The sequence below is a fragment of the Alligator sinensis genome, unplaced genomic scaffold, assembly GCF_000455745.1.
Source record: "Alligator sinensis unplaced genomic scaffold, ASM45574v1 scaffold282_2, whole genome shotgun sequence".
NCBI classification, from domain to species: domain Eukaryota; kingdom Metazoa; phylum Chordata; order Crocodylia; family Alligatoridae; genus Alligator; species Alligator sinensis.
Genome location: NW_005841879.1, coordinates 3,976,396 through 3,999,125, shown reverse-complemented (window position 1 = coordinate 3,999,125; position 22,730 = coordinate 3,976,396). Strand labels below are relative to the sequence as shown.

Below are 22,730 nucleotides of genomic sequence, written 5' to 3'. Positions count from 1 at the left end.
CCACACTTAACTGAATGTAGGTCTGTTCTTAGACAGACAAGGTTTGTTTGGGTAAATCCGATATCTTTTATTAGACCAATTCACATAGTTGGAAAAATTCTTCTTGGCAAGCTTTCAGACGCAAACACCCTTCATCAGGCTGACAAAGCATCTGCAGGTGGTAGGTCTGTTGTCTGCGCTGGACCAGAATTGCTCTGTTGAGATTTGCAGTAGCGCAGCTGCTGTATTGTAGTGATCGTTGGTAGGTAAAACTGTAATGTAGGTACAGCCCTATGGGTTGTTCCCACTCCTGTATGCCTATCCACATGGGCAAATCCTGTAAATCCTTGCATGCCTCTTAGGCTCTGCCGGGTGCAATGGTCCATCCACATAGAACAAACAGCCTGTAATATTGAAGCCAAGCTTATTTGTAAATGTTTGTCTTCCTATTTCTGCTTGTTATGTTCTGCGGTGTTAGGCTTTGGGTGTTTAAAACTCTCTCCCTCCTGTTCTTAGGCGAGTGGTACAGAAGTGATGGCTTCGACTCTTGTCTGTTTTTATCATCTGCCCATAAAACAATGATACTACTCATGGTTTTAAAAAGAGAAACAAATCTTTCCTGGCCTGCTGTTTAGCAAGGCAGCCCCTACAGCTGTTCACACAAACTGCAGTGTTACAGGAAAGGTGCCTCTTTTGAGCAGAAACCTTAAGCGTGTAAATGAGATGTAACTATCAGCGATAGACTAAATGCCCAGAGGGGCTTGTTAGTAGCATAATTGTTGCATTTAATCCTTCTTTGAGCCCAAGAATTCTGCTCTAGTTGTGTTCCTTGGTGTGCAAAACCACTCCCCCATGCAAATAATGGCATATTAACACCTTCCTCAAGAAGCGGAAATCAAAGTAAATAAGGACTTTGTGGAGTAGCTCACATCCTCCTGTTCCAGCTGGTGTCCCTGGAGCCTGCCTTTCCCAAGGGCAGCAGTTGCTCTCTAACCAAGCTAGGACTTGTTCTCGGAAAGTACCTGCATACAGAAACTCCCAGGGCTGCTCTTGGGAGAACTTCCCTCCTTGTGCAGCTTGTCAGACCAGTCATGTTAGCCTGGGATAAATAGCAAATGGTATGTTGAGTCATGCCACTGGGATGTAATTGTACCTGAATATAGCAAGTGGGTGAGAAAATGGTGAAGAGGTGAATCTTGACTGTCATCTCTCACATGCAGGGCTGTTCTCAAGTACCTCTTTGGTCCTTCAGTTAGCTGCAACAATGAACGAAAGTTTCCTTCCCAAGACATTGAAGCCATTCATTCTTGCTCTTAAATGTGAACTTGCTCCCACCCCAGGTCTTTTGCAACCCTGATTTCACAATCAGGTACTTTTTATTTTTGGTGCGCGCTGCTCAGTTTCTGTCTCCGTCTTTCCAGTGTGACGTCAAAGGGTGGTGGTGACAACCCAGCGACTGAATGTCTTCCCGCCTGGTGACAAATGCACTCCGGATGTGATCCATCCGCTTTCCTGCAGTCTAAAAAGGAGCATGCGGTGCCTGCTTCAGGCCTTAGTTTTCCTTTCCTGTGACAGCCTGGACCTGCAATAAGACTGCTCCAGGAGTTCTTTATCAGTGAATCCAGTGTACCCATGGGCAAGAGTGATGCCAGCTTCTCTCTGAATTACCATGTATTCAGTTTGCTGACCTTGAGGCAGAGGAGAGGACAAAGGGAGAGGAAAAAGTACTATAGTCCTTGTGTGCACGAGCTCAGCTGGGTCCTAAGTGGCAAGTTCTTAATGTCGGCGAAGAAACGGGGCTGAGAAGCCGTTTCCTTGAGTGCTTGACTTTGAATACATGGGTAAAAATAAAAGAAAATACACCCCTGTGCTTCATTGTGGGGCAACATTTCACTTTAAAAAGTTAGATAATTTCAGGTTGACTTGGATATTAGCTGAGAGATGACGTTTTGTCTTGAGTTTGGCCTACAGTGGTAAATCACCTTCTTTGTAGAACATGTCTGTTTGCTAAAAGGAATTGGGGATTGCAACATAGCGGTCTTTGGCCAGCTGTCATGTTAGACAGGACCCAGGGATAAGTGTGCTGTTCACCTGGGAATAATGGGCTCAAGACTTTTATTAAGATGCTAGTGTTGTATTGGTACCAAATGGCTTCCCCCTGCATTGCTGGAGAGGTTAGTTTACTAGTACAGACAGATCCGAGTCAGTCATAGAAAGTGATCCCCAGTAAGAGTTTGACAGCTGCTCTGTCTTCCTCATCCCCACTGCTGCTCTTCTGTTGTTTAAGAAGAGAGAGAGATGATTGTGACTTGAGGAAAAGATTTCTCATGAGTGTTAATTATGTCAAGCTTACTCTGGGATGCTTATATCCTATTTTAGGCAAGTACCATGTGTATGCTGAATATCTTGAGTTTTATCCAAGCTTCATAAACAAAGGGATGTCACGCCAACATGCACTGTGCAGATGGGGCACCATCATAACTAGCTTCAGCTCATTCTTAGTTGTGGTGTGTCCATTTGTCTCTTAGCAAAGTAGAATCCTTGTTGTCCCTTGCCAGCAAATTTGGAGGAATGGCTACAAGGCTGGGATGCCTCCCAGTTTAAGCACTTCAGCTAAAAATGAGGTTTAACCCACATCAGCTGGAGAGAGGTAGTTGGAGAGAGTAGTCAGTCCTGGTAGCCTGAAGAGAGGCAGAAGGCAGGGCAGGGTGGCTGTCTTCATCAGAGTAGCATCCGACAAAGTAGACTGTCCCCTATGAAAGTTTGTGCTTTTCTGAACTCCCATTTTGCTCAATCAAGGATTTTTCACAGCATATCTAAAATCTACATTGCTAATTAGGCCTCTCTTCATTCCTTTCCTGCTAGTTCCTTTGGTTTAATAAAAGGTGTCATCTCTGATACTGATAGTTTGTGAGTGCGGTATCTGCTTAGCTTTTTTAAACAAGTAAAAAAGATGCAAATGAGAATGGAAATTGTCTTGCAATTCAGAAGAAAGGCATACTGTTCAGTGTCGGGAAGAGGAGGAGGTTGGCTGTTGGGTTTCTCTTCTGGGCTCTGCAGCTGTCTGTGCTTTGGAAACATGGGGTGCGGGGGGAATCCCACCAGTGCTAACATTGGCACGCTGGCCTTCACCAGATGCAAGAGCCCTGGCAGAGACACTCCCTGCCTTGGACTTGGAGCACTGATGCTTATGTCCCACTCAGATGATAGCAGTTTAGTGAGCATGGAAAATCCTGCCAGTACCATAACCATAAGGTGGCTGATTTTTCTTTTTAATCCCTTTGGAGAAGATGACTCTTGGAAGTTCCCATTTTCCTCTGTGAAAGTCCCTTACTGTCAAGAACTCCACCACCAGACGACGCATGATGAAAAGGCATGCTTCAGACAGGATCTGGTATAGCAAGAGGTCTGGCACTTCTATTCCTGCCAATTGAAGTGACAGGTAGTATAGCACAAACATCCCTGTCTCCTGCCGTTCCTGGACTGGCTCCAGTCTGCAGAGCATTTTCTTTAGCACTGGAAAATGCGGGTTAGTTTAAACTTCCTAAAAGGAGCACAAAGCAGCTTTTCAAAACCTCTGGCTTTGCCTTGTGCTCGTGTGGTTCAGTGTGAGCGATCCAGGAGAAGTTTGTTCTTTCAGCCAGAACACATGGCCCCTGAATTGCAGCACTGTATGAAGCAGCAACCGCATCTTGCACATATGGACTCTCAGTCCTGTCTTCAGGATGTTCATATGCTTTGACTGTGCAGTGAGAAAGCTCCTCTCCAGCCTTCCCAGATGCTTTGCAGCACTGTACAAGTCTGAAGACCAACATCTTCTAGAAACCCCTGCTCGGAGCATGCGCTGCCTTTCTGAAACTCTCTTCGAAAATTGAGCTTTACGTGTTAGACTTGAGCAACAAAGTCATGTGCAGCCCATGCACCGAACAAACTGTAATTTCCAGCCTTAAAATAGCTGCTGCTTTGAATAGTTTAATAAAATAGTAGCCCTACATGTACTGATTCCTTTACTTTCTTTCAGATATTAGTTTTGCCAGAGATGGCTCTGGCATTTCTTGCTTCCACTCTCCCCCTTCCTCCCCCCACCCTTTCCTTGCTAAAATAGAGATTACAATCCACTAAGGATCCCACCATCCCTACCTGTTGTTATTTCATACAGTTGTCCACCAACTGCAGCTGCGTGGGTGAGATGCCTACTGAGAGGAAGTTATAAAACTTCCCAGCGAAGCATAGTGCAAAAGGACCATTTAATTTATTAACCTCTCGGCTCAGTGTTTTCAGCCTGTGCTTGTCTTTCTAGACCTGGACCTTCTGCCCTGTTCGTTCCGGCAACTGCAGAGTAAATTACTAGCTCCTTGTATCCGCCTGACAATTAGCAGAGACTTGATATCTGTTTTAAAATGTGGATTGTGGTTTCAGTGCCTGAACTGCTGGAAGTGCCTGACTTCCCAAAACACACAGCCGCGGGAAGTTCCCTATTGGCGCCCTCCCCCATGCTAAGTAGTTGGGAGAATGTTTGCCTTCACACTGAATAGCCTTTTTAAACAGGGACAAGAGAGCCTGTTTTTCTAGGAGGCTTGTAATGCTAAGCAGCATTTAGATTTGAGGCTGCCAAACCCAGCACATCGCTATGTAGCACCTGTTCCCCTCCCCTCCCGTTGTGTTGGGATGGCTTTTCCAGCCTGTAGACTGGGAAGGAAGTGGGAACTTGAACCTTGCAGGAGTTGGGTTCTGAAGGAGAAGCCACCTTGCAGAACTGGATGCCAGAGCAGAGTCTTGATCGGGGAAATGCCCAATTTAACAAATTAAATTGTTAGGATCCTGACTGGGATCCACTTGATCAAGACTGTTGTCAATCATGCTGGGAAATCCCAGGCTTGAACTGATGATCTAGTCCAAGGGTTGCAGATTTCAGCCTGAACTGCTGCTTGTTTTGTACTTCCCTAGCTCCTCGGAGGTTTTGCAAGGATAAACTTTGGACTGCTAGCGAGATGTTTGGGGTGAAGGGCTAGAGGCCAGGGAGCTTGTGGGTAGTAGTTGAGGCAACACACAGTGTTACTTAAAGATATGCAGTATTCACATGGGCATGTCTCTTGGTTACCAGGTAAATGTTAATAATCAAATGATAACTGAATATATAATAGTAAATAGTAGTTGTGTTTGCCATTGCTAATGTGGGAGACTTCAGTATAGTAACCTTCTGCAGCTCTCTTTGGTTGTGTCCACCCAAACCTCAAACTCCATAATGGTTGCTGCTGTTTGGGGCTCAATGAAAGAGAGAGGTCTAATAGCTGGTTATCTGGTTTCTCTTCTGGTTCTCCTGACAGTCTAAAAGTCAGTACCTAGTCTTGCTTTTAGTTTCTGTCTCTCTATTAAATGCTTGTATGACTTCAGCTTTTTAACTACTACTTGAGAAAAAGCATTCATTACTTTATTGTGCAGTATCTTGAAATGGTTGGACAGCAGGTCTTAGCACAGAGCAAACCATTGCTGAATATTCAACACTTAAGGTTAGGGACAGAAGCTTCACATAAACCAGTTTAAGTGATCAGAAACTGGTTTCAACCTGTAACAGAGCCTAAGTTCAGTGCACATAAGCCAGTTTCAAAATGGCTGAAACTGGTTTAAGATAAACGTGGCTGAATATAGTATCAGACTTAACTGCTTTAGGTCAAACCAGTTTATGAAACTTCTGTCCCAGACCCCTTCCTGGTTCAAGTTAAACCAGAGTCCCCCAGCATGCTTCGCAGCCCTAGGCTGGGCTGTGCTGCCTGCTCCAGAGAGCAAGGCTGGCCCTACCCCTCTGTTCCCTAGCTGCAGCAGCGAGGGCTGGCTCACTGCTCCCCTCCTCCCCCCACCCCCCCAGGCAAACCCCGACCTGGGGTCTGGGGCCAGGGGGGAGGGGGCTTAAATCCTAAAGTGAATGTAGGAATCAAAGTGAATGTATGGTCATTTGCTTATCGGTTCAAACTCTGCAGTATAGACTAACCTGCAAAGACTGAATCACTTCAGCCTCGGGCTTTTTGATTGTTTGTACTTAGCCTTGCTGCACAAATATCTGGCCCGCTGCCTTGTTGAAGCACTTAGGGATACCATGAGTGCCTGACTGGAGTACAAAATGCTTATTTCTTTACTCTAGCTCCAAGGTGATTAGTGTTTTACATATGTTCTCTGCCAGGTGAGTCTGCTGTTTCTTCCATAAGAACCGTCCAAAATAATTAGTTGGCCAGTTTCAACCTTTTGATTATAGTAAATAAATAATATATGTAGTAAGCCTTTGGGTACCTAACAATTCAGATTGAAGACTGACTTCTTCAAGTGCTAGTGTCGGTGTAAGCATGGATTTTTTTTTTTTAAATAAATGGCTCAAGGGTGAAACATTCCCTACATCTTCAACCCTACACAGGGCTCAAAGTTCTCTTTTAACAGAAAAGCTGAGTAGCATCTGTTCTAATTGGTCCCTGCTTTTGTGCAAGTAACGCTTTATTTCTAAGCTATACTGAAATAAATTGTGAGGGATTTAAGCTCTCGCCAAAAAAAAAGAGAGAATAAGTCTGGTGTCTATAGAGAAGTACATTTCTAAGCTGCTTGTGGTAGGTGTCAGTGTGGAAGGATCAGCATTGCAAGGAATTCTGATTACTGAAATTGCTTGAAGATTTCAATATTTCTGTAGCTTTAATGAGTTAGGACAATTGCACAGGTGGGTATTGCTTAGTAACACTACATTGCTGCTTTAATCCCCAGTAGTGGTTTCTAACCTGCCTATTTCAAAGGCTTTTTCTTTGTGTGTGTGCTCTTGTTATTCAGGCCGTATCAAGGAAATTTTCCTGTGACTTACTCCATGAAAATCTGTAACGTTGTGCAAACAAGTTTCTCAGTGGTGTGCCTTAGCTATGTGCATATCAAAGAAAAGATAAGTGGAAAAGAACACGTTCCCTACCAGTGATTCTTCAATCCATGGCACTTGGCACTTGGCCACTGGAACAGCTTGCATTCTGGTGTTGCTCTCTGAGCATTGTCTCCAGTCTCATTTCAAGGCAAAAGTTGCTTTCTGTGATACCCATGATTACCACACAGAAAGCGTACAGCCTGCAGTGCTACACATGGCTTTCACCTAGATCCCAAGCATCTCGCATCTCTCTAATGTGGCGAACCCTATTACCAGGGCTCAGCATTTTAACCACATCTCCAACATGCCATGAACAAAGCAAGACTGAAAGTGCCGGGGACCCAGTTGCCCCTGCCAGGGTTGTATTTCTAAGAAAGGTGGGCCTGGGAGACTGCTGTAGGAAGCTGGTTTATGGCTGCATACATCTGCACCCGCAGACACAAAGGTGGGTTGTGGGGGGGAGTGAGTTTATCCCTCCTAACTGAGTTCATCTGCCCTCCACCCATCTCTCTTGACTGCTTCTGGCCCCCAAACAGTTTTCCATAGTGACAATTGCCAAGTGTTAGCTCTTTCTGTCTCAATTACCCTTGCCCAAGATCTCAGGTAAAAAGGATATGGCCTTGAATGATGTTCCCAGCTCATGTTTTCCTCTGAGTTGGGAGAACTGGTGTTGTGCAGAACCCACCAGGGAGAGAAGCCAACGTTGAGGTTAGCGTTGGCACTGTGCATCTTGCATTCGGCCAGCCGAACAGTGCAACCTGTGCTGAGCTCCTTGTGGGCAGCAGCAGTTATCAGATGAGGCAGCAGTCTGGGCTTGGAAGCAGCTGTCGATGGGAGCCTTATGATCAAGATTTTCAACAGGGTGTAAAGCAGAAGGCAGGGCAGGAGGGCACTTTAGAAATGAACTCGGTCAAAAAGGCATAAGCTTTCGTAGGCAACAGCATCCATAGCATCTAAGTAGGCTGTTTGCTGTGAAAGCTTATGCCTTTCTGAACGAGTTAGTTAAGATGCCCACCTACTCTGCTTGCTGCCTGTCTCCAGACTAAGATGCTAGCTACTTCTCTCTGACCGTGTGTAAAGCAGGTTTCAAAGGTTGTTGTAGGCACCTTTGCTGTAAATTATCTACCGGGGCAGTTTGTTTCTCAAAGCTCTGGCTCGGAGTGGGTGAGGAGAGGAATAATTACAACTGAAAACAATAGTACGTGGTGCTAAGCAGAACAGGCAGGTACAGTGCATGCCTTGCTGCAAGCTAAAAATAGACGTTGTAAAACCAATTAAAAATGTGGCTGTTAGCTTGCCAAAAAAAAAAAAGTGGGGAAGGGGGAGCATCAGGAAGGAAAATGAGCAGCTAGGGCTCTGGAGAGGTGGATGCACGTTTCCTCATTAATAGACCCCTTTCAAAGAGCCTGGGTTGCTATTTTTATAAAAACAAATGTAGGTTGCTACCTACCGGGATCGGCCTGTGTGTCTGTCTTGCTCTTATTGACCTTTTAATTTCTCGTATTAATGTTTTAATCCCAGGGAGATTTGTCTGCAATAAAGACTTGCTTAAGCAAAGTTTTCAGCAAGATCTCCAGAAATGACAGGCTAATTGGAGGCCTGGATGTGTGGGGGTTGGGGTCCCCCCCTCACTCCCTCCCTTGATCTGTTAATTTCCATTTTAACAGCTTGGCTGAATCATTTCGTGCCACTTTTTCTTTTGGACTAGAAAATTTTAACAGCTCTAGATATTTCTGTACCAGCAGCCAGTACTTAATTGCATTAAACCCTTCTGAGATGCAAGAACTTGGGGGGCCAGGTGCTTTACGCCACCCCAGCAGCACAAAGGGAATTTTCAGGGTAAATTGAGCCCTGGCTGGGTAGATCCAAGCTGGACCAGGAGTTGAGCCCATCTCTGTGTCCCAACCCAGTGCTCAGTCTTTTAAGCCGCACTGTTGTTTCCAGTGCAGACCCAAGAGCTCCCCCATCCCATTTTTCAGAATCTCTTATGCACTTAGAAAACATCAGGCCGACATGAAGTCTTTTAACTTTACATATGACTAACAACAAGATAGGCAATGTGGAGGGGAATCTGCATTAGAATGCTCTTTAAATATACCGGTCCTTAATGTAGCTGTGTAATTCCTATTTAATATCAGTGCATGGTGAATATATGTTAAAGGAGCAAAGCTACTTCCTAGCAACAAATGAGTCCAAAGTGCTGTGATGTTGCTGCTCTGCAGTGATTTGCATATGGGATTTATCTTTTGAGAAGAGTATCTGATGTGGAGCCGTGGGTAGAAACAGCGTTTCTCAGGGTAATGATACGGAGGGCAGCTACAGAGCATGTGTGGCAGTAAGAGCAGGGTACACTGGACACCGTGCAGTATAACTGTCGGTGGTCGGATTCTTCTGCATGAGAGCAGTACACAGCTTTTTATTTTTGGAAAGGAAACTTGGACCCTCATCCTGCAAAAACTTCATATGTGGATAATGCTGGGCACGGTAGCTATTCCATTCATCGGAGCTGGGATTTTCAAAGCGAATGAGGTGTCCAGTTTCCTTTGAATTTTAATGGTATGAAGGTACCTATATCCCGTAGGTCCCTTTGGAAGTGCCAGGGCATGGACAAGTGAAACAAGTATGATGGATTAGAAATGCGGAATTTCTATCAGTTGTGAGCACACATCTGCTGATCTCCTGCAACCATTTCGTATGTCTGTTCTATCCCGCAGGAATTGGAAGCTGAATTGGGGTAAAATCAGTTTATCCTTGATCATGGCAGTTGCTGAATGGTTTAGCTTCACTTATTATGAGTATATTTGATGCATATAAGTGTCCCCTATATGACAACCCATTTTAAATGAGTATAGTTTCATCTGTCCATACCTGCAATCTACTTTCTCTTTAAAGTGTCTAGAATATAAAATAACTGGTCCCATTTCCCCGTTTTTGGACCTGGAGGAATACAGTCCTTCATGCGTCGAGTGGTTTGGGATGGAGAGCTGTCCTATCAGCTGTTTGTGGGTATTTGAGCTAAGTAGGTCTTTTGTACAAGTTCTGAAAGTCTGAATAAAACCAGTTTCCCGTTTCATTCACTCAGATTTGCGTGGGGTCTGTGACTCTGTAATCCTTCTAGTTCCTCAGATGTCAGCCTTCCGGTAACAACAGGCTAGATAAGACCTAAATTCCTAGCAGCACTTGTTACTAATGGCTGTTTCAAGAAGTTGTAACTTTTCTCTGATAAGGGTACTTCCCTTTTGCATCAGCTGAGAAGTTGACAAGGGTGTTGCACAAAACTGCTCTTGTCCAGCATAAACCATCCCCGCTCCCCTGCAACTTCATCTGGGTGTCTGGGGCAGATCTTTAGCATATGTATTTTCATTTTAAAAGTGGAGGATATTCCTCTGGGCTCCGCTGATTCTTTTGTTCTAGTATACAGCAGAGTATCTGCAGCAGTCTGTGTGCAAACTCCAACACTAACGCTGCTGCGTGCTGGACAAGACCCGGGCAATGACTTTCAGATCTGGAGCCCTCAGTCATCATTGGCCCATGGGCAACAATACCTACTGAGCCAGTAACAGGCTGTGAGCAATGCTGGTAGATTTTGCAGGTTGCATGTTGCCTCTGAGGCACTGGTTGGGGGTGGCTGGAGTAAACCCAGCAGAGGGGGAACGCATACAGGTACGAGTTTGCTGTGCAGCATGGTTAATGCCTCATCATGATTGCTGAGAGAAGGGAGGAGAGGCACATGGCTCAAATGCAAAGTTATTCCAGTGAATTGCTTGGTCATTGGCTGCAATGAATAACTTCAAGGTCCTGAACTATGAAATCTTAAACACGCACTTAATTTTACCTGCCATGGGTAGGCCTAACACGGAGAGCTCATGGGGCTTCAAGCTAAGTATGTGTATGATGCCTATGCAGTGGGGGCCTTAGCCATGCTGTTTGAGAGACTGGCCGCGTACTCTTGAGCCAGCGTGAATTGTGTTACAGTGAAGTGTTGGAAATGTTTGTTGCCACGTGTTGGAACAAAGGACAAAAGAACAGGATCTCTGGCTTTTTTTTTTTCGTTTTCAATTATTTTGTCTCGCAAGGACAAGAGAAAAAGTAGAATAAAAATACAGCTTAGGGTGACTGTTGTAAAAAGCCATGAAGAAGCAAGTGTCAACAGCAAAATGTTTTTGCAGTAAAGAAAAGGGTGTCGTATTTTAGTCTAATACTTAATGGTGCCATAAGCTTCCCAAAAGCAGGAACAGATGTCTTTGGGTTTTCCCCCCCCTTCTTTTATGCATTTGTTACTGCAGATTATCAGGTTTTTTAATTCCTTCTGCCAGCTTTTATTTTTTCCAGTTTAAATTCTTTTTTTCTTTTAATAATTAAGCAAATAGTGCACCAAGTATTCCTGGTTACTTCTGTGTAAGAGGTTACTTTACTACATAACATCGCTAAGAACTTGCCCTTTACAGGAACTAATTTGGGAACATTGGGAGAAAAGGAATACTTTAGATTAAAGAGAGCAGAGACTGTGACAAACGAGCTCTGTTGTGAACTGCATTAATTTCTGCCATGGTTCACACTGTCACAGGTGTGTTGGGTAATGAGGATTACTGAAGTTGGCTGTTTGCTGGTTAGAGAGCTGTAATATTTGTGCCACCTGGGACACTGCACCGAGAGAAAGGTTGCAGGATCTGGCCTTGGAAAAAAAAGAGAGAAAAGCCCTTCATTCTGACACTTACCCCAGTTGGAAGAACCAGAATCCCAAGTGCATCCTTGCAGTAGCAATATAGCTGCTCTTGCCATTTACTGTACCTAATGTGAATGCCTCCTGACACCCTCCCTCTCTCCTCTTCATTGGCAGGATAGTGAACTTCACGACTGTGCCTATTTGGACAGTGAAAGTGCATACAGTGAGGCAGAGCTCTTTCCTGATGAAGACACGATGACGCTGGCACAGCAGGAAATTCACCATGAGTCTGACATGGACAGTGCCATTGAGAGTGCCCAGAGCTCGGAAGCATCTGACGTGTGCAGAAGTGAAGAGAAGGATGGCGTGCTCGGAGGCCTGTTCCTGCCTGGAGACAAGTGAGTGGCAGTTCACCTGTCGGAGACTTCTTTTTTTTTCCACCCCCCAGGGCACACATCTCATGTCAACTGATCATTCTCATTTCAGACCAGTCTAAAATCACTTGGGCGTCTGAACAATCTCAGATTAAGCTCCTAATACCCATTTAAAATTAATGGCATTTGGCCATCTGTATCTCCCTTAAATGGCTTTGAAAATTCCCGCTCTTATCTCTTTCTGGATTTATTCTCCCATCTCTAATAGGGTTCCTACGTGTGCCTGGCACCTCCAGCTGGGATTGAGTTGCATATTGTCGAGACAGTTCTGGTATAGCCCTCACAATGAACTCAGTGCATTAGCCATTAAAAATGGGTGGTTTTATTCCTCCTCCCTGGCTCTACCTTTCTACTCCTGACCATTTGTATCATGATTCAAGCATGAATCCACCACAAAGCAAGGGGGGTGCCTTAAAGCTGTTGGCTCATCTAGGTAAAAACATGCAGGTGTTGGGCTGCATAGAGATTTGTGTTGCTAACTACCCTGTCTTCTGTATTTCCTTACACGCTACTGTAATTCTGGCCTTTCTTCACTTGAAGTGCTTGTGTTTTACCACTGTAATATTGATTTAATGTAGCTGCATGTGTGATTTACTGTTTTGCTTTTTTAAAAGCAAACACTGTCATGTGGCATCTCACTGACACCTGCTTGGGGCACCGGGAGACTTGGAGCTCTAGATCCTCTGCCATGTGAGATTAGGTTGTCATCTAGGGGGACCAGCACTAATGCAGGGAATGGGACACTGTGCCAGGGTGTGTTTGAGATGTGCACCACCACCTCCTTCCACTTTTTCTCTGTTCGACACCAGCTGCATCCGTGTTAAGCTGAATCCACCACCACCATCAGTTCTACAGACTGTAGAGATTCCTCATCCGGAGCAGCTTCCCTTATGGCAGCCAAGCGGGCTGTGGGAGCCTAGCTCCTTTGAGCTGCCCACTTCAGACGCAGGGTTTCTGCCATGCCTTTCCAGCCCCCTGGATTCCCGAGCAGCCAAAAGGAGCAAGCCGCTGTGAGCTTTCCTTCAAGGAACTCAATTCTAAAGCTTCTGAACCAAAATGTTTTCTGTCCTTTAGTGGAAACTTGTGCCGTGTCTAAGCATTTGCACTCTCGGGGAAGCAAAGCTGGCTTTCTAGTTAAACCAGAGCCTAATTTAAAAGACGGCATTCTTTTAAAGTGAAACAATTTCCCTGCCTCCCCCCCTCCCACCCCCAGAAGTGTTATGCTTACTCCTTGTTAACTCCACGTGGCTTTTCTTGGTACACACTGTGGAGTAAGCTAGTGCGTGCTAAGGGTGCTTGTGCAGAGAGGACAACATGGAACAGCTGATACGCAGTAAATTCACACCTGAGCATAGAGTGTGCTGACATGCCCATGTGGACAAACCCTGGGAGATGGAGTTGGGAGACTCCAGTTTCATTCCTGACTGTCGCTGACTTGCTATGACCTTGGGTAAATTGTGCAATCCCTCTCACTGTCAGATCTCCTCCTCTTCCTCTTTGCAAACCTGGTTTCTTGTTAGCCCGATTTTCTTAAAGTGTTTTCTGATCCCTTAGACCTTTACAACCAGTAGGCAAGAGAGAGTGGTCAGAAAAAAAATATCATGGCAGGCAGGTGGCATTAAAAATATTATAGGCTAGAGCAAAGATGATGCATCGCTGTCACTGTTCTCCGGCATCCTTTTGAACACTTACAAGTACATGATTGTCTCATTCATGGGGTGTTTTTTTCTATGATAGTAAACAGAAATTTGTGACTTCCTGAAAAGGTTGAGAAACCTCATGGTAGAGGACCAAGAAAGATGACCTCTTCTGATGTCTTGTTCCAGGTCAAGTCCTCACAACCCTTCTGCAGCTTCTGACCTCTCCACCTACTCCACTGCCTCCCTGATCAGCAATGAGGAACAGTTTGAAGACTATGGGGAGGGAGATGATGTGGACTTCACTCCCAGCAGCCCGTGTCCTGATGATGAGACCAGAACCAATGCCTACTCTGACTTAGGCTCATCTGTGTCTTCCAGGTTGCTGCTTAATCTTTATTTATTTATTATATCTTCATTTTCCTCTGCAGGGGCCTGTGTTGGAACTGCTTGGTGTGCCCTACGTGATGATTGGTTGTCTTAAGATAAAAATTCATTTCTGCCTCCAAACCTATTTCCAGATGTTTTCCCAGTGAAGGAAGACAGCATCTGATGAAGTGAACTTAGAACACAAGCTTTCATGAACCCATAATTATAGAAAATCTTATCTAGTTAGTAAAGTTGCATACCTACCCTGCCTTCTTCGCACCAAAAGCCACAGCAGAGATGTTGCTTCTGGCATCCGTGGCATTGGGTTCCACTAAAGCCTTCGTAGCTTTGTATAGTCTAATTGACAGATTTTGCAGCTGGAGTCACTATCAGAAACTACCTGATTTTTAAAGCTGGAATCGGATTAGCACCATGCTATCCCTGTAGAGAGCTCAGAGGTGACTGGTCACCTCCTTTTTGCTCCAATTTTGCATATGTTTAATACTGGCTTATTGAAAGCCATACTCTGTAAAGATGAGTAGGCTTGTCCTAGGAGCTCAGACAAATACAGCTATTGTAGCCCTGGGATGTCTGACCACCTCCTTTTAAGTGTCTTCTGCAACTAGCCCTGATGGATATAGCTACGATAGAAATGGTGTTGCATTCTCCGCACGTTTGCTACTTGTGACTGTGTATGTGATGCTCTGGTAAGGAAAGTGAAACTTGAATCATGTTATCAGCTACCCTGTTGCCTTTTGTATACACAGTGCTGGCCAAACACCAAGGAAAATGAGGCACATTTATAACAGTGAGTTACTGGATGTCTACTGCTCTCAGTGCTGCAAAAAAATAAACCTACTCAATGACTTGGAAGCCCGGCTGAAAAACTTGAAAGCAAACAGGTAAGTAGCTGTCACTCTGTTCTTGAAAGTCCTTTTGAGAAATGGTGCTAACTAAAGAGGGGAAACCAATCTACGTCCGAACATTTTTGCTAAGTGCCCAGGCTGTTCTTCTAGAACAGCATTGGACATTTTAAACCTTGCTATCCCATCTGATCTTAACAGGAACTGCTCCCAACCATCTAGGAAATATTTCTCAGGTGTTAGACCACTGATGCCCTCTTCATTTAAAATATGTGAACAGCGAGGTCTCAAACTGCTGCTTGAGGGTGGTGTTAGAACAGCCTCCCCAGAGAAGTGTGGTGAGCATCCTAACCTTAGTAACAGTGGATTTACTAGTCTAGGTATGTGTCTGGGGAGCAATCCATCAATCAGGCACACTGACCTAATGAATGTCTGGGGCAGATCTTTAGCATATGTATTGTCATGGCTCATTGACATTGTCGACACGAGCATCAACAATGCTAGGACAGCTCGCCCTAGCTGAGGATTTGCCTCGTAATCTCTAGCTTCTGTGGCTTGACCTTGCAGCTGCAGCATACGTGCCTGGCAGGAAAATAGCTGGTGAGATTCTGTGCCCTGGAATCTGAAGCTGAAATTCTAGCAAGGGAAACTTGGTGAAGGAGCGCAACTGCTAAAAACCAGCATGACGGTGACTTTTTTTGGATGCCTCTGCACATTCTAGCTCTGCCCTGAAACTCCCCAGTGCTCCACCCACTTGTACATCTCCAAACAACGACTTCCTTGAGCTCCCAGAGTCTCAAAATTCCTTTGCTGGTTGTAGCAGCTCATCCATGAACCTGTAGCTCCCCCTAGACACCGAATACAAATGCTGCCTCGTTCCGTGTTCTTAGGGGCAAAAAGACAATGTGCGGCACCTAGTCCAGATAAGAAAACAATAGCATGCGGGGGGCGGGGGTGTTCATGAAAAGGTTTTAACTGCTGTTACGACAGCCTGTAACCTGATAAAAGTCAAAGCATGACTGGCTGGGTTTTTGATACCTTTGTAATGAGAAGAGATGTTGCAACTGCTGCCGCCGCTGTATTCGGAGAATGGTGTTCTGTTTCAGTAAGAAATGAACCATCTGCCTCTGTGACGCCTTGCCTGGGAAGGGGAATCTGCTCTAAGGAGATCATTTAAATTAAAGAAAACTCTGTGCTTGTACAGGCATATGCATTGCCAGTCATTCTGACATGTGCTACAGCCTGGTTTATCAGACACGTTCAGAGCATCTGATGAAGTAGGCTGTCACCTATGAAAGCGTAAGCCTTTCTGAGTGAGTGCATCTTCAAAGCACCACACTGTCCTGCTTTTTATCTGACTTCAGGCAGCTGACTTGGTTACATGGCTAGGTCCCTCTCTTGGAATGTATTAGACATCTAAATACCAATTTGAGGATCTGGCCCCTGAACAGTGCTGCTTCTTGGAAACTCCCGAGGCAGGTGAAGTCCTTGCTTGTAAAAAGAAAAAGGATGATTTATTAAAACAAAACAAAAAATCTTGAGATACTTTCTATTAAAGTTTGTGGTAATTTTGAGGGATGTATTGGGGAGGGGAATGCCTCCATTCAAAAATCATCCGAAAGTTGGAAACTTGGAATAAATATGTCACTAACGCTACACAGTACTTGCAGTGTTCCGGTTTCTTGCTTTGACACGAGCTGATAAAACCCTGTTTAATTGTAACAGGACTCTCTGTACCGAATACAGCATTTCCAAATTAATTTTTATTAACAATCACAGTGACTTCTGGCTCTAGGCCCACCTTCATGTTGCTAGTTCTTGGGGTAGCTTGTGATTAATTTGTATGGTTTGCTTCACCAAATAATTGTTCAGAAATAAAAAGCCAACACTTGACTATTACATGGTATACAGAATTCAGCTGACTACTAAACTGTGGGATTGTTAGTGATTCTCATGTTAACCAAATAAAATACATAATTACTGTGTCACTTGTTCTTTCTCCATGTAGCCCCAATAGAAAAATATCAAGCACAGCTTTTGGAAGGTAAGAAATTGCATCTGCCTCCTTTTGGCTTATTTTAGTCCCTTTTAATATCGACTGCTAACGAAGGTTTATGTAGATGACGCAGATTTAGGTAGGGTGTTTCTCTAGCATTAAGGAAACTAAATATGATGCATAAACAGAAATGAGGAATAGTTCTGTGATTGGTACTGAAAAGAGTTACATCAGAAGAATAACATTTTTTCCTCCAATTTGCTTAGCGATTAGGAAGGAATCTTTTATGGTTATCTCTGTCCTTACCCCTTCTACTCACAAAAAAAACAAGTATCTCATTAAGCTATAAGTTTAACTTGGCTGACATCAGTCAAATAGCATCACAGCAAAATAGGGCTGGAAAAGACTGAAGGTCATCATCCATTCCAATTCCCTGCTCAAGATAGGCTCATCCCTGTGTAACGCATCCCAGATAAAGGTTTGTCTAACCTACAATTAAACTGCCAGTGAGAGAGGTTTCACAACCTCTGTAGGTGATCTGTTCCAGTATTTAACTACCCTTGGATAGAGACACCCAGTGACCTGCTTTCTGGACTTCTTCATGAGTAGTCCTTTTAGGCACCCTGCAGTTGGATGTAGTTGTTAGCAATGGGGGTCTAGTTCTGTAAGGTAGGAAGAGCCTGTCTGCTAAAGAGTTGTTGGGATTTGAGGGTATTCAGGGGTGTAAGAGAGCTTAATAGAAATAAGCCAGCTAAGCTGACCACTGGGTATTCTTGGGTGGGTTTCCCAGCCACTCCCTTCTTCAACTAAAGAAAACCGTGCTGCTTGTCTTGCAAAATTGTTAAGCGTCGAGGTTAACTCAGCCACCAAGCATCTCGTAGGTCTTGTATGAATATTAGTGTAGTAAACATGAACACACTGTAGCACCTAATTTGCATAAGAATAAACAGTGTTTTAAAGCATGTTAACTGATATTGGTGTGAACCCTGTCTAAGGCTACTACTAGCAACGAACTCTGACATCTGGAATAAATGTATTTTTGTGGTGTCTGAAGTAGTAGAATTTGAACCTGTTAGTCAGTGTAGGATTGAGAAATCAATTGTGTGTGTATCCTTAAGCAGTTGTAAATTGTCCAGATATTTGCACCTTGAACCTCCCATGCTAAGCTGCTCTAAAATATCATGGACTCCTACAAAATATCGTAATACTCCCCCCCACCCTTTATCTTCCAGACAACTCTTCCACAACAGTAACTTCAGCAGCAGCAACGGCAGCACAGAAGACCTATTCAGAGATAGCATAGACTCTTGTGATAACGATATCACTGAAAAGGTGAGGAGCCTTTATCATGATTAATAGATTTAATAGAGCCTTTGTTGGTTACATGTGTCTGCTTGAATGAGCCACCTAGAGTGGCTGGTGATCTCTATCAGGATCTCTGAATATCCCACAGTTAATGCTCACTTCCTTTCCCAAAAGAATCGGAAGAGCCTAACCTAATGTAGAAGCTAAGGAGCTGATGGGAATGCTGTGCATTTTAGCATGATTAATATATCAGTCTTTCAGTCATCAAGAAAATGATATAAACAAGGTTTGTATTAATTAATTAATTAATTAATTAAGCAAGACCTCTTAAGGCTTAAATTTCCTATTTACAGCTACCGTTACTCGTTTTTGTCGAGGGGGTTCATTACTTCATTGTACATACTATAAAACCAGTATGTAGAGGCTTAAGACCAAAATGTTCAAAGCAGATTTAAGTTCCCTCATTTTGGGAGGTGTTTGACATAACACTAAATGTCAAGTAGCTAAGCGCCTGCAAGTCTGAAGTTGGGCCCGGGTTTCTCAGGTTGGGCATCTAAAACTAGAGAGCACTCACTGCTGGCTCCTGTGACTTTGCCTTGCTGCAGCATCTTGCAGTTGCAGAGCAGAGTGGAGAGGCTGAGGTTTTTCCTTCTGGCCTGGTGCCCTGGCCCGCTGGGTTGTATCCCCTGTCTGACAGGCTAATCCTAGAATACCCTTTCAGGGACGTCCTGGCAGGAGTACATTTTGTACCTGGCTAAAATGTCCTTCTTAAAATTACAGGGAAGTGTGTGATTGACCCAAACCCTTATTCCTTTCTAGGTAACGTATTTAGAAAAGAAGGTGACAGAACTGGAGAACGACAGCATGACAAATGGAGACCTGAAGAGCAAATTGAAGCAGGAGAACACACAGCTAGTTCACAGGTAATCGAACATGCAGCCTGCTTCCCCTGTGCCACCTGACTGCAATACCTCCAAGGCCAGAGCTGTAAGGAGGCGAGCAGCAAAGTGGAAAATCCAATATTGTGTCTCAGTTGCTGAACTGTAAAAAAGCGCGAACTTCCGATTTGAATCGTCTGCATGTCGCTGAGCCAGCGCCCTCGCACTTCTGACTCGGGTCTTGCTGAATATGTAGTGAGCAAAGACTCTTGACCACAGTTAGTAATGCAGTGGGGTGCTGCTGCCAAGCAAGGTCTGACTGACTTGTCTCCAGGTCTGTAAAGATGAAACCGTGGCATGTGGTTTTGAAGAGGATTCTTTAGAGCTTTTATAACTGATATAGGGGAGGACTTAAAGGTGATCTTGGAAGTGGAATTTACTCCCTTTCGTACAACATTGACAAATAGCATAATAATAGGAACTGATGCTGCTTAACTTTATGACTCTGGGAAAGGAGAGAAACGAAGTGGCGAGTTCAGTAAAAAGAGGGGCGAAGGTGCTTTGATGTATCCCAGAGTGTCGGAGTATTTATGAAACCGTTACCAAAATAACGTTGGCTTCCCTAGAGTTCACGAACTAGAAGAGCTGTTGAAAGACCAGGAGACATCAGCAGAACAAACCCTGGAGGAAGAGGTGAAGAGGCATAGAGAAGCATATAGCAAATACGAAAAAGAGAAGGGCACTGAAATTGAGCTGCTGAACACGAGGTAATGCACACGCTGGCTTCACTAGTGTCATTCAACAATACATGCTGTCTGGATTCACGCAGAAAACAGTGACACTGTCCCTCACTCTTGTAGTTGGGTTTTCTTCTGCATTTGCTGCACAAGCGTAGATGGTGGGTTGTTGCCTTTGGTGCAGATGGGTATGCGGGTTAAGTACTTGGAGTTGAAGACTCACTTCTGAGTTATGTAACACCCAAGAGCAGGCCTGGTGGTTTGTGTTGGAAGGATCCATGCCTGGAATTTGCCCTCTAATCTTCCCAGCTGGCTGCAGTGCACAGACCCCTATACCCATGCAGAGCCCTGCTGGCAGATATATCTTAGCCTTTTGGGGTATGGATACACCTACCTTGTTCTCCAAACTGAACTCTATTGCCACTTGTCCCCCACACAACTTGCATTGTGACTGAACATGTATATAGTGTAATAATGAACATGTGGTGTGAATGCATGTCCCTAAATGACTGCCTGGGTGCCTAGCATCATTAGGATCAAACAGGGAAGAAGCTAGATAACCTCCAGCTACTGGTGTTGCAGGCCCACAGCTGCAGTGAGCCGCCAAAGCATCCACCTAGACATTCAGCCAAGAGCCTTGTGCCATGCTGTGAAGGGTGCCAAGCTGTGGCTCTGACATACACTGAGGGAGCAGACTCTATGCTAAAGCCTCTGTAGGCCTAGAGAAATGCCTAGAGAGTAACTGGACTCCAACCTTGCCTGTACATGGATCCCAGGTGTGTCCATTGTGTTCCCATCTGCAGCCAGAACTGGAAGACTGTTGGCCCAGGACCTGGGGAAGTCGGTTGCCAACAGCTGCAAAACACATGCAGAAAACTTATTAGAATGCTGTTAATGCAGCAGAGCCAGGCATTGCATGTGTTGTACTTCTGTGTGTGCAAGATGCTGCTTTTCAGCCGAAGCTGCTATTGGGTAGCAGATTAATTGTATGTTGCTGCCGACTTCAATGCTGGAGTGGGTTAGCACCCTCTCTGCCATCATGTCATGATGCATATGTCCATCTGAGCCGTGTAACTAAGTAGATTTACAGCTTTCCAAAGAGACATGATTGCAACTGAATTGGGTATTTTTTATTTTTTTTTTTAGGGGTCCATTTCTTTCTGCTGGACTCTGTTCAGGCTCCGATCTCGTTCCTATCAGCTGGGTACCTAAATGCTAGTGTGGCAGCTGGGGCTGCTTTAAAACAAGAGTTAGTGATCATGATGGAAACCATGAAGGATCAAAGTGAAAAAACAAAACACCTTCTGGTTATTTTATTGAACATGAATGGGTCTTTCTGGGGGCCTGTTTCTCTGCATTCCAGTTTCTCCCTGTAGATTTGTTCAGCCTAAGACTTGCTGGTTTTCTTTGTATAGGGTGCAACAACTTGAAGAGGAAAATGGTGAACTTAAAAGTGCGGTCACGCGGCTGAAATCACAGACGGAGAGACTTGATGAGGTGACTAAACTGTGCGCTGATCACATCTGTGCTGTTAATGACTCTCTCTCAGCTGTGGGGCTCATGAGGACCAAACACTGCAGCTTGTCTGTGTGTGTTGGGTGGGGGCTTCTTGCTTTGTTTTCTTAAACCTTCAGTGTCCAGAATAAGTGAATAAATGGAGCTGGATGAACTTTGGGTATCATTATCAAATCTAAAGGAGCATCAGTCAGAGCCAGACTGCAAAACCCACTGTTTTGGGATTTTTGGGTTTTTTTCAGAGTTCACATTAAAAACCATTGTAATGGCTGGGTATATTTCTGTTCATGATGAATGAGATCAGATTTTAAGGGACTAACCACTTAAAAAAGAAGAAAAGAATTGAACTCTTAATTATCTCTGCAAACCAGAGGTTTTACAGGGGATATGACTAGCATGAGGGCAATTTAACTCTGTCTTAAAGAAAAAGCACACTTTTTTTTTGTAAGTTTTCTTTTGAGAGAGTGCCTCCAAGAGTGTACAGAAATATACCCCTTGTCTAACTCCCTCTGCCAAGTTCATTCAGACCGTTCTAGACAGCTCTCTGACTTTAGTTGCTCTTTGAAACTAAGATTTGACTAAGGATTTGGTCCTCCTAAGAAGTGCTTGTTCATTCAACTCCTTTGTCTGAATATGGTTCTGTATGCGGACAGCTGGAAGAAACAAGAACCCTAGGCTTTTAAGCATCTGGGTGCAACATAGCTCTAGAACAGTGTTTCTCAAGCTCTTAAGTAGCAAGTACCCCCTAACTTCTGAAAATTTTAATAAGTACCCCAACATTCAATTTTCCAGGGGATTTTATATTTACAGACTAATGTGTGCCATATGTTGGAAGAAGGGCTGGGTATATAAGGCCATGATATGACAGATGTCTGATCCAGTGTGGGTAGGGTTGCCACCTTTTACACCAGGGGTGCACAACTCAAGTATGTACCTGGGATAGAGGTGATGTTGGCCAAAGCTAGGGCTGAATTATTCGCCAAATTATTACTGGGGAATTTAAAGCGCCATGCAATGCATGGTGCACCAAATTTTTTGCCCTATATTTGAGAGGAGGAAGGGGCAAGAAAGAGAGGAAAAGAGGGTGAGAGAGTGTTGGGATACCTGCGTACCCCCAGGGGTACACGTACCACAGGTTGAGAAACTGTGCTCTAGAACAGCTTCATCTGTACTGACAAATGGAGTCGAGATGTAAAAGGATGGTGGGGAATCGCTAGCGTGGTGTAATTCAAGGTGGCCATAAAATGTCTCTCTTACCTCAGGAGCGGCAACGTATGTCGGACAGGTTGGAAGACACCAGTTTGCGGCTGAAGGACGAGATGGATTTGTACAAAAGGATGATGGACAAACTACGGCAGAACAGATTACAGTTTAATAAGGAGAGGGAAGCTACTCAGGAGGTGAGTGCCACCAGGGCTGTGGGGGCTGATTCTGTATCTTTTTGTTGGTATAAATAACCGGG

The 22,730-nt window shown here is 44.4% G+C and overlaps 1 protein-coding gene across 1 annotated transcript in view; it reads left to right on the top strand.

The window, feature by feature from the left end:
- Positions 1-22,730, top strand: part of RAB11FIP4 (RAB11 family interacting protein 4) — a gene marked incomplete at its 5' end in the record, with an annotated part of 204,220 nt that overhangs the window by 165,172 nt on the left and 16,318 nt on the right. Inside the window, 9 exons of the mRNA XM_014527976.2 lie at positions 11,709-11,932; positions 13,795-13,986; positions 14,742-14,876; positions 16,846-16,881; positions 18,066-18,165; positions 18,958-19,061; positions 19,643-19,783; positions 21,169-21,250; positions 22,531-22,668. Of these exons, the coding sequence (XP_014383462.2) occupies positions 11,709-11,932; positions 13,795-13,986; positions 14,742-14,876; positions 16,846-16,881; positions 18,066-18,165; positions 18,958-19,061; positions 19,643-19,783; positions 21,169-21,250; positions 22,531-22,668 (1,152 nt within the window). The remainder of the gene's footprint in view (positions 1-11,708; positions 11,933-13,794; positions 13,987-14,741; positions 14,877-16,845; positions 16,882-18,065; positions 18,166-18,957; positions 19,062-19,642; positions 19,784-21,168; positions 21,251-22,530; positions 22,669-22,730) is intronic.